The sequence below is a fragment of the Hippocampus bargibanti genome, linkage group LG05 (genome assembly GCF_051943395.1).
Source record: "Hippocampus bargibanti isolate YZ-2025 linkage group LG05, ASM5194339v1, whole genome shotgun sequence".
NCBI classification, from domain to species: Eukaryota; Metazoa; Chordata; class Actinopteri; order Syngnathiformes; family Syngnathidae; genus Hippocampus; species Hippocampus bargibanti.
Genome location: NC_142738.1, coordinates 29,999,377 through 30,011,283, shown reverse-complemented (window position 1 = coordinate 30,011,283; position 11,907 = coordinate 29,999,377). Strand labels below are relative to the sequence as shown.

At 46.7% G+C, this 11,907-nt stretch overlaps 1 protein-coding gene across 2 annotated transcripts; it reads right to left on the bottom strand.

Annotated features, from left to right (window-relative positions):
• Positions 1-624: 624 nt before the first annotated feature.
• Positions 625-10,804, bottom strand: LOC148898466 (ceramide kinase-like). Of its 2 annotated transcripts, none has more exons than XM_088995632.1 (12): positions 10,528-10,804; positions 8,445-8,603; positions 6,983-7,105; positions 6,776-6,901; positions 4,740-4,806; positions 4,521-4,666; positions 4,361-4,426; positions 4,018-4,276; positions 3,624-3,703; positions 3,241-3,455; positions 1,939-2,156; positions 625-1,841 (listed from the first exon to the last, which is right to left on the bottom strand). In XM_088995632.1, exons 1-12 carry the CDS (start codon positions 10,664-10,666, stop codon positions 1,754-1,756), a joined length of 1,686 nt encoding a protein of 561 aa, XP_088851758.1. In that variant the 5' UTR covers positions 10,667-10,804; the 3' UTR covers positions 625-1,753. The 2 variants fall into 2 exon arrangements, with proteins under 2 accessions (XP_088851758.1, XP_088851757.1); XM_088995631.1 differs by having other exon boundaries at positions 4,361-4,435; positions 10,528-10,803.
• Between the last annotated feature and the right edge of the window lie 1,103 nt (positions 10,805-11,907).

Here is an 11,907-nt window from a genome sequence, read left to right as displayed (position 1 = left end):
ACCCACAGAAAAACAGATTACTATTGCATCTTTTCAGTGGTGGATTTGTCTTTTTTTTAATCAACAATTGTAAGTGTCATTCCGCCGTCAGCCACTAGATGGCGGCATACTTGTTTGAAACTGGTTTGATCGAAGCAAGATGTTATTGTTGCCAAGGCAACAGTAACATGGGACATTTGAAAAGCACCTTGACAACAGAATACGGTTGTGAAATTCAGTCCGTCTGTCCGGAGACGGTAAAAGCGCCAAGCGGCAGCTCACCTGGTCTGGACCTCAAGGTTCAAGTGGAGAGGCCGGTGATGGTAGTCGAGCGTTCAACAAGCTAACAGTTCAACCTAACTTTGAAATAAAATCAATGAGCGAGTGAAAGAGACGCCAGTGCTAACAAGCTAACAGTTCAAGCTAACTTTGACATGAAATCAATGAGCAAGTGAGACGCCAATGCTAACAAGCTAACAGTCCAAGCTAACTTTGACATCAAAGCATCTTCAAATGTTGTTTTTGTTACAGCGTTAGCTGCTATGCTACTAGATGGCGCAACATGGACGCAAATATCGGTCCATCTTGAGATCGTCATTCTCGCAAAGAACCCGACAAGAAGAAGAAAAATACGAAACAAAAAGGAACTTTTCATGTTTTTATTTTTTTTCCATGTGAGGCTACAGCTGGCGGGGCACAGTGGGGTCACAAACTAGCATATGATTCCAGTGGCTACCATGCAAATGACAGCCAATGAGCATGTGAAAGAGACGCCAATGCTAACAAGCTAACAGTTCAAGCTAACTGACATCAAATCAATGAGCAAGTCAAAGAGACGCCATTGCTAACAAGCTAACAGTTCAAGCTAACTTTGACATCAAATCAATGAGCGAGTGAAAGAGACGCCAATGCTAACAAGCTAACAGTTCAAGCTAACTGACATCAAATCAATGAGCAAGTCAAAGAGACGCCATTGCTAACAAGCTAACAGTTCAAGCTAACTTTGACATCAAATCATCTTCAAATGTTGTTGTTGTTGTTGTTGTTACAGCGTTAGCCGCTATGCTACGAGATGGCGCTACATGGAGGCAAATATCGGATTAGCTCGCCGGCTAAAAGAGATGCCACAAATGCTACTCATTATCATCATCATCATCACGAATCAAGATCAGGACAGCAGCAGGAGAGAAGCTGCCAATCGACAATGATGGCTGTCAATCAAAAATCAAATACAAAACAACAACTAAGAGTGTTTTGTTCAAAAAAATAAAATAAAATAAAAGACAAAACAGCCTAATTGGGGAAGTGGACATCTGGGTTCCATGGCGGTTTCACTTTTAACAGGTAAAGGGACACCAGAAAGACGGACTTGATTGATAGCGAAGGGGGCAACGCAACCTGGACTCAAGGCCGAGACTCGATTGGGAATGGTCGCTCGGACCCAACTCAACTCCAAGTTCAGACCCGCCGAAATTTGGGAGTCGGGACCGAGTCTTGAGGGGGCCTCGCCAGTAGACTCCCCAGACCAGGGCTTTGGATTCCACAGTCCGAACCAAAGAGCCTTGGAAGTCGACGCCGGCGCTGCTTGGACCTTTCAAATCCGCCGACCGAATCAGTAGGACTTGGACGCAAGGTTCAGACCTCGCCCGCCCGTGTCCAAAGTCAGACTCGACTGAAGTCAATGATCCCTACCTGGATGCCACCTGGGTCTTGATCTGGTGTGAGCGACCCGATCAGAACCGAAAGGTCGGAAGCGCTCGCTTGATCCGTCGGCCTACACCGAGCAGGCAGGCGCCAGCTCGTCAAAGGTGGCCGCCTCCTCGATGCCTCGTGCAAACAGTTGGATCAGCTGGCAATGGACTCTGGCAAACAACAACACGCACGGTACCTACAATACTTTTACAATACTTTTGGATTTGTTCGAGGCAAAGTTAGCAGATAGCAGTTGCTGCGCCTCACCTGACGTCAATGGCAGCGTGCGGGAGGATCTCGCCGTCGCAGTTCCAGCTGCTGAAGGGTGGCGCGCAGCCGCATGCCGGGTGGTCTCGGCAGATCTGGCCAAAGATCTGCCGCTTGCCGTCCAGCAGGTTGAGTTCCAGGTCAGAGTCGCTGTGGCAGTGGCGCGGCGTGAAGCGGAAGCGCCTCACGCGGTGCACCTCCACGAAGGACAGGTCGAACTGAGGGAGGAGATGGGCGTGAGGACGGACTCAATGACGGATGTGGGGATGGACGTGGGGACAGACGTGAGGACGGGCGTGAGGATGGACATAAGGACAGGCGTGAGGACAGAATCGAGGACGGATGTAAGGACGGATATAAGGACAGGTGAGAGGACGAGCATGAGGACGGAATCAAGGACGGACATGAGGACGGAATCAAGGACGGACGTAAGAACGAATATAAGGACAGGTGTGAGGACGGGCATGAGAACGGACTAAATGACGGATGTGGGGATGGACGTGAGGACGGTTATAAGGACGGACGTGGGGACGGACATGAGGACGAACGTGTGGACAGACGTGAGGACGGGCGTGAGGATGGACATAAGGACAGGCGTGAGGACAGACGTGGGGACAGAATCGAGGACGGATGTAAGGACAGGTGAGAGGACGGGCATGAGGACGGATTCAATGACGGACGTGGGGACGGAGATGAGGACGGAATAAAGGACGGACGTAAGAACGAATGTAAGGACAGGTGTGAGGACGGGCATGAGAACGGACTAAATGACGGATGTGGGGACGGACGTGTGGAAGGGCGTGAGGACAAACGTGTGGACGGGCATCAAGACGGATGCGGGGACGGACTTGAGAACGGGCATGAGGACGGATGTGAGGACAGACTCGGGGATGGATGTGAGGACAGGCGTGAAGATGGACATAAGGACAGGCGTGGGGACAGAATCGAGGACGGATGTAAGGACAGGTGAGAGGACGGGCATGAGGACGGATTCAATGACGGACGTGGGGACGGAGATGAGGACGGAATCAAGGACGGACGTAAGAACGAATATAAGGACAGGTGTGAGGACGGGCAAGAGAACGGACTAAATGACGGATGTGGGGACGAACGTGTGGACGGGCGTGAGGACGGGCATCAAGACGGATGCGGGGACGGACTTGAGAACGGGTATGAGGACGGATGTGAGGACAGACTCGGGGATGGATGTGAGGACGCACTCGAGGACGGACGTGGTGACAGACTTGAAGACTGCTGCGAGGACAGGCGCGAGAACGGACGCCGGCGCCGTCGGCCCCTCACCTGGTCGTCCTTGCTGGTGTGGCGCAGGAGGTGCCTGAGGAAGTTGAGTCGGGAGCACTTGCGCACCAGGATGAGGTCGGCGGTGCCGTCGGCAAGGTGGGCGGCGGGGGACAGTCCTTTGGGACTGCGGGGGCAGGCGCAGCTCATGCTGGCCGCGTTGATGGCCAGGAACTTGCCGCGGATGGTCCGCCAGCCGCCGTCCGCGTTGTCGCCATCTGGATCACACCTTTGTCTGTGCCTTACAACTCAACGCGGCCGGCGTTCCTCAGGGCTCCGTCCACATCCCACCCGCCTTGTCCTCCCATACCATCCGTGCGACATTTTGCGCCCCAAAGAACCAGAATTGATTTGGAAAGCCGCTACGTGAGCAAAGTGTGAATTACCGCTTGCCTCCTCGGGGTCCGTCCGGTACGCGTTGGCTCTCGCCGACAAGAGGGTCTTGTTGTCCTGACAAACCGAACAACTGCAAAAGAAAACCCACATTTTGTCCATTGCCTAAATGTCCCGTTACGACTTGTTGGAAGCCTCGTGGCTGCTCGAAAACTTCAGATTTCAAAAACCGGACCTAAGAGAAAGCCCGTCCTCCATTTCAAACGTGAGAGGATGCGCCTTTTCGGCAGCCAGCACTGTTTTTGATTGGGAGGAACGTCAGTCCCGTTTGAGCGCCGATGCGTATGTGGAAGTGTCACGGCTTGGAATTGACGCGGGACAGGAAATCTGTTTTGGTCAATGGATGCTAGGTGTTTTTAGCTTGTAGCAGACGTGCAAAACCCTCACCCGGATCGGCACCTGGACGCATCCCTGGGCCGTCCCACGGCGGCGCCGGCCGGCAGGTAGGACACGGTGCCCTCGTAGTGACGGTGCGTGAGGAACATCTTGAGGCCGGCCAGGTCGTACCTGGCCGGGCCCATCCAGCGCCTCCTCTCGCTATCTGTTAGCACGTCGCCGTAGAAACCGTAGCCCAGCAGCGACACCGAATAGCGCAGGAAGGCGTCGTCGCGGTGCACGGAGCTCACGTCCAACGGCTGACGGTCGCCTGGCAAGGTCACGAAGCGCTGGTGAGACTCGCTCGGGACGAGTTAGCATTAGCGTTTCGACAGCCGGCGCCCGACGGACTGACCCACGATGATGTGCAGGGCGGAGGTGACGGGGTCGTTGGTGCCCACCGTGGCGAAGCATATGCAATCTGTGGAACCTGGTGGGGTTCCAGACCTCAAGCACACCGAGGCGAAAGCTAACTAGCTAACGAGTCAAGAAGAAAAGCGGCGCGAGTCGGAGACCTGCCGGTATGATTCCGATGCGTAGGGAGCAGGCGATGAGCGTTTGCTCGGGCCCGTCCGCGTCCACGCCGCCGTCCTTCTGCGTTCGCCACACCAAGCCGTGCACCAGCTCGCTGAACATGCCGTCGCCGCCCACGCACACCACACTGACGGCGACGGCGGGGGGGGGCATGTTAGCGACAGGCTAGCTGTCCGTCTGTCGTATCGCCACTCACTCACCCGTCATACTTGTTTAGCTCCGCCTCCTCCCTCAGGTGGTCCCGGGCGTGGTTGGCGTACTCCGTCACTACAGGAAGTAAACAGGAAATAAACAGGAAGTAAGCACGTCCAGATTCTAAATTGTCTTGTCAGCTTCCTTTCAATGCTTTTCTTTCCCGTCGAGCTACTTGCAGATGTGTCTTTTCCTATTTACGATACAATACAATACATATTGATTCCTAATAAATAACAATAATAATCCATTTCATTTCTAAGCGCCTTTCAAAACTCTCACGGTCACTTTAGTCACTGGACACGTTTTTCTGTGCGTGAGCAGCGGCAGCCACACACGCCAGCGTTCACTCAACCTGGAATAACGCAAATATTTATTTTATTTAAAAAGCTAGCTCGCTAGATAGCCAGCCAGCCCACTAGCTAGCTAATAGATGGCTAACAGATATCCAGCTAACTAGCTATCCAGCTGGATAGATAGCCAGCTAGCTAGCTAATAGATAACTTGCTAGCTAATAGATATCTAATAGACAGCCAGCGAGCAGGATAGATAGCTAACAAATAGCTAATAGATAGCCAGCCAGCTAGATAGCTAATAGATAGCTAATAGATCATGCTTTAAGCATTGAACCAATAACATTTGAGCCATCATTTGTGACCAGGGTCAGAAATCTACCCGGAGGCCTTCACCATCCGTTCTGCAGGCCCTGGAGCATCAAAATCAATGGCGATCAAACTGTTGCTGTTGCCAATCCGATTTTGGACTTGGCGACTTCAAATCCTTCTGGCAGGCCTTATTTCCTGGCAAATGCTACCCTCTAGTGGACATGTAGTAAATCACACCATCTTTTTTTTTTTTATCAGTTACAGTCGTTGCTGGAACTGCAGGCAGAAAGTTCAATAGTCATCAAATAGTTATTAACTCATTGACTGCCAGACGATGTGCAAATTATTGAGTTTTAGGACGACATCAACATTCAATGCAGCGTAAGAAACCTTAGACTATCTTCTTTCATCAGAAAAAAGGTAATTGTAGGAATTAAAAAAACAACAGGAGGCATGTAGTTAATCCGCAACCCCCCCCCGTGCGAGAGCAGAACTTTTAAGAATACAGTGATACCTCACCTCACAAACTTAATTGGTTCCCAGAAAGTGTGTGTAGGGTGAAAAGTTCGTCTGCCAAACATTTATTTCCCATAAGAAACCATTAAAATGAGAATAATCCGTTCCCAGGTCCCCATAAAACATCATTTTCTACTAAATAAGCATTAAAACGACACACAACAGACCTTATTTTATGTATAATAAATGTGCTATTGTATTGTAATGAAAGAAATAAACTGTATTGTATAATCAAGTGGTTTTATAGACTTTTGTGATGTTTGATGTCGTTGCCTCTTGATGATATCCGATTGAAGTTGCCATGCTTTCTCGGCGATAATACCCTCACTCACACTGTCCCCTGCTAGCTGCTTTTCGTTCATTCAAATCAACAGAAGCTTTTCAACCTCTTCTATTGCCTGACACCGACGCTTAGACAACACAGAAACATCATTAATAGCTTCCTTGTTCCTAAGGAGAAGCAATGATGTACTTAGCGTACTAGTACTGGGACGCTAAGTCACACAAACGCACACCTTGTTGGTGTTTTTCGATGATCTCCTTCTTCTGCTTGACCGTCATTTTCTTTTGTGTTTTCTTCGGCTTAACACTAGCCTGTGTTGGGGTCTTTTTCGGGCCCATAATAGCAAAAGTACTCCACTCGATAACAAACAATGTCTGCACTCAAAGAAAGGGGGTGACGAAAACTAGTCCGCCAGCCACTGTGGCGCTGATCGACCGTGTGGTTTGGTGTTCATCCGCCAAAAACTAGTCCGCCAGCAACCATGGCGCCGTGTGGTTCGGTATGTCCGCCGAAAACTAGTTCATCAGCCGAGACTATATGTACGCGAATTTAACGTTTGTGAGCGAAAGCATTCGTAAACCAAGGTTTCACAGTAATAATAATAATAAATGATAAATTTCGAGAGGTCGTCTGGCGTTACCGATGACGTGCGTGGCGATGCCGGCGAGGGCGAAGAGCGGCGCCACCTTGTGCTGATAGACGCGCTTGGCCTGCCGCTTGCCGCCGTACGGGTTGATGTACACCAGCAGCTGAGTGGGCCTGCTGCCTGCAACCAGACGCACAACCCAACTCGCACCCTCACAGCTTCACAAACGCGCGCGCGGTTGCGCCTTTTTCAGATGCGTACCGATGGCCGCAAGCTGCTCTCGGATGGTGTTAACCCAGCGGTGGCACAGCGCCACCTGTGGACAGGTGAAGGTGACGCGAGCGCACCGCCAGCGGTGCTGCCGACACCTCTCCACGTACCACACTGCAACATAAACACATTTTCAAATCAATAAATATTTGTACAGAAATATCTAAATACACATGAATAATTTGTTGATAAATAAAATACATATTTAATAGGCAAACAAATCGTCACGATTTGGTTGGCGACCAACGGATAGCGCTGTCGGCCCCGCCTGCAGCTGCACAGGTGTTGGCCGTTCCAATCAGTAGCAGTTAAAAGGACTCCCTGCACAACCATTCCGCGTCGGGTCACTGAATGTGTTTGCTGCACCCTGTCAGGTTTGCTTCATCTTGGCAGATTTTTAACAAATGGTTTTCTTTGATACTTTGTACTTTTCTGTTCGGATGACTTTGATGTTTTAGATTTTGTTCCTGCTGACTTTATTTAATACAATTTGACAAATACAACCTTCTGCTCCCTCCTGCCTGCTTATTTGGGATCCACAACCATCACCACCTCGCAAACCGTGACACAAATAGATACATTCATATTTAAATAAATAAATAAACAAAAACATTAATAAATTAACAACTATTTAATAAATACACAAGCAGCCAATTAAATTAATATTTAAATAAAAATACTTGTTTAAATAATAAATAAATGAACATATTATTTAGACAAAGAATAATTGTTTAAATAAATACATAAATAAGTGACTATTTAATAAATACATAAAGAAATACAAACAGACAATTGGATAAATAAATATGTAAATCAAAATACTTGTTTCAATCATAAATAAATAAATTAAGTAATTAATAAGTGAATATTTAATAAATACATACAATATAAATACAACACAAGAAATAAATACAAACAGCCAAATAAATAAATAAATGGATCAACTGATAAATACATGAACAAACAAATATTTGATAAACAAAAGAAATAAATATTTAATTGGTAAATAGACAGATAAATTAACATTTAAATAAAAAAATAAATATTGGGAAAATCAATAAATTAAAATAAACAAATATTTAATAAATACACAAACAGCCAATTAAATATATAAACATTGAAAGAAAAATACTTGTTTCAATAATAAATCAATAAACAAATTAATATTTAAATAAAAAAGAAATGTTTAAATAAATACGCACACAGCCAATTAAATAAATATTTTAAAAAAATACTTGTTTCAATAATAAATTAATATTGAAAAAAGAAACGTTTAAATAATAAATACATATGTGACTATTTAATAAATACATAAGGAAATAAATACAAACAGGCAATTAAATAAATGGATGGATTGATTAATAAATAACTACATAAAGAAATAAATAGATAACTAAATAAATATGAGGTGAAAATCCTAGTGTGTGACGTGAAAGAGTTTGTGTGATGGCACCTGTGAAAGAAAGGCCGCCGTCTTTGTCTCGCGTGTCTCTCATCTTCTTCCAGCTGCCGTTGTCCCTCACGCTTTTGTCCCCCTTGTCCTTTTTCGTCTCCTCCGCATCGTCCTCGCGCACACTGACAATCTCTGACACGCACACGCTGTGACACACACCTGAGACAAACACACGCACCAAATGTCAAGACCCTTGGCACCCTGCCCACCACCTTTTCCAGCGACTCCCCTTGTGCAGCATGTTCTAGCGGAGACATATTTCCTTGTGTGTTCTACATATAAATAAAGACCAATACCAATAAAGAGGATTCGTATTTTGAAGTGTGACGCAAGCGTGTTGCTAGCATGTAACCCGATAATAAATCCTCGGGGTGACGCGATGGAGGTGTCACCACCAGATCAATAAGCTGGCGAAGGCGTGAACCTTTCGGCCATCATTCGAGACCTTCAAGTTCTTTGTCACTCTCACCGATTGTCAACATGAATGGATGCTTTTTACGTTGACCTTTTTTGAAAGCTATGAGCAGCAGTGCGATCATAAAAGAATGTGATTATACAGTACGGTTTATTTCTTTCATTACAATACAATAGTACATTTATCATACATAAAATAGGGTATATTTTGTATAGTTTTAAGGATTATTTAGTAGAAAATGATGTTTTATGGGGACCTGGAAACGGATTATTCTCATTTTAATGGTTTCCTATGAGAAATTAATGTTTGGAAGACACTTTTCGCCTTACGCACACTTTCTGGGAACCAATTAAGTTCGTAAGCTGAGGTATCACTGTATTATTCTTAGCTAGCTATCATGCTAGCTAACTAGCTTTCTGTATATGTGAGTTACTTCCGGGTTGAGTGAACGCGTGTGTGGCTGCCGCTGCTCACCCGCTGAAAAACTTATCCCGTGACTGTAAAGTGACCTTGAGAGTTTTGATATGCGCTTATAAATGAAATGTATATACAGTAAAGTCTCGTTATATCGATATCGGATATATCGATAGTCCCGGTTATATCGATACTATTTCTATGCACGCACGGAGAAAATTACATGCAAACAGGGTCGGATATATCGATAGTCCCGGTTATATCGATATTTTTTCGGACTCCCTTGAATATCGATATAACGAGACTTTACTGTATATTGTGATTATTATTATCAAGTCCACCATGCGGACGAACAATAACAGCTAGCTAGTCGAACAAACGGAAGCATTTTTTTATTTTTTTGTGTTTGCCTTGGCTGCTCAGCGTCACGTAGCGGCACTTTTGTCATGTGGTGTTCCACAGGGTTTAATTTCGGGGCCTCTGCTGTTCTCACTCTCCCTGCTGCCATTGGGTTCCAGCTAAAGGATACATGCTATTTCCTTCCACCGCTATGCGAGCTAGTTTAACTGTGCGTCTCGTGACAAAATGGGACATTTTTGGTTTACTACCTAGCTGGCTAGCTATTTGCTATCTATTAGCTATTTAGCTCGCTATCCATTATCCATTAGCGGTCTATTGGCTGGCTACCGAGCTAGCTAGCTCTTTGCTATCTATCAGCTATCTAGCTCGCTATCCATTAGCTGTCTATCTAGCTGGTTGCTATCTGTTAGCTATCTAGCTCACGGGATGGCTATTTATCAGCTAGCTAGCTGGATAGCTATTAGTCATCTTTTCGCTAGCTAACATTCTATCTATTTGAGTTCTTCCGGGTTGAGTGAACGCTGGAGTGTGTGGCTGTCACTGCTCACCCACAGTAAAACTTATTCTGTGACTGTAAAGTGACCTTGAGAGTTTTGAAAGGCCCTTAGAAATGAAATGTATTATTATTATTATTATTACTCATCAAGACGCTGTTCGTCTTAACGTGATTTGTTTTCTCGTGGATGGTCTGACGTGACTATTTACGTGAGCGGATGCTCTGTGGAAAACTTGTACCGTCTCATCGACCCAAATCTTGAAAAATACAAATCCGAATTGGACTCTCGTTGGCGTGACACGAACGCGACACAAAGGCGCTTGATGAGCTGGCTCGTCGTGTTAAGAGGGAGCAAACGGTGGTCCACGATTGTGTTTCGTGAACTTTTCGAGTCTTACTGGCTCTGAACGGGTGGTAGACGGGACTGAAGGCGGTTCGCCTCTTCCAGCTGAGCAAGGAGCGGCACAGGCTGACTTCGTGGCCGACGTTGCCGACGCGCAGCTCGGACAACAGGAGCAACTTGAGCGGCCTCTCCATCGGGACGGACGGCCGCGTCCTTCAGGCCCGGGGGAAAAGGTTACCTCGGCTGGACCATGTTGGCGACGTGGTCCCCGTCCACCGCAGTTCGGGAATGGACGACGAAGACTTCTCCCCCCCCCCCCCCCAAAAAAAAAAACAAAAAAAAAACAAACGGGGATTCAATCGGCCAGAATGGCCCCGAGTAGCGGATCGAGCTCAGGATGTTTTTTCCCTTGAGATAACGGACACTTACCGGAAGTGGGAGTGGTCTGATGAATGATGCATTCAAGGATTGCACCAAATGTAGGGATTTACGGACCTTCAGTCGAGACTGTTTGAATGTTGACGAATGTTATTGTTAATTACAGTAAAGTCTCGTTATATCGATATTCAAGGGAGTCCGAAAAAATATCGATATTATAATGTAAAATAATAATAATACTGTTGTGGACAAGAAATAACTCGCGCCTTGGGGTCGTATATAGTAGTGATGTGTCCTTCGCGAAAGAGCCGGTTCTTTGAGACGGATCGCTGAAGTGAACAAAGAGAGCCGATTCCTAACAAGGAGCCGGAAATGGGAGCCTACTTTTTTGTCCTCTATTCCCCGCCCCCAGTCTTCGGTTAAAGCCGCATGTGATTGGTCGATATCCGTGGTAGAGGAGAGAGGGGAGAATTACAGACACACACAGCAGTGAAAAGGGGGCAAATTAGTGACAGCTGATCATCAGACCAGAGTAAACTACAGGGAAAGTGTTCAATTTGGAGTGTTCAATCTGCCTGCCATGCATGTTTTTGGAATGTGGGAGGAAACCGGAGGACCCGGAGAAAACTAACGCGGGAGAACATGCAAACTCCACACAGGGAGGCCCAAGCGGGACGCGAACCGGCAACCTGTGAAGCCAGTGTGCTAACCACTCGACTACCGGGCCGCCCTTCCCATCACTAGTACATATATAGCTATTGTTACTTCCTCTTATTGCTGTGTTACTTCCGGGTAGAGTGAACGCTGGCACGAATGGCTGCCGCTGCTCACACGCATAAAAAAATCCTGTGACTGTAAAGTGTCACTGAGAGTTTTGAAAGGTGCTTGGAAATTAAATGTATTATGATAAACATTCAAAAGTATCTACGAGTCCGCCCCCTTCTCTGATAAAGCGGGTCTTGGATTTCTGTGCCGCTAGAAACTATTGAAACAGCAGGGGGTGCTGTTCAAGTGACTTGTTTTTAATTGTTTGGTTTTGACTTGAGGCAAAATGAAG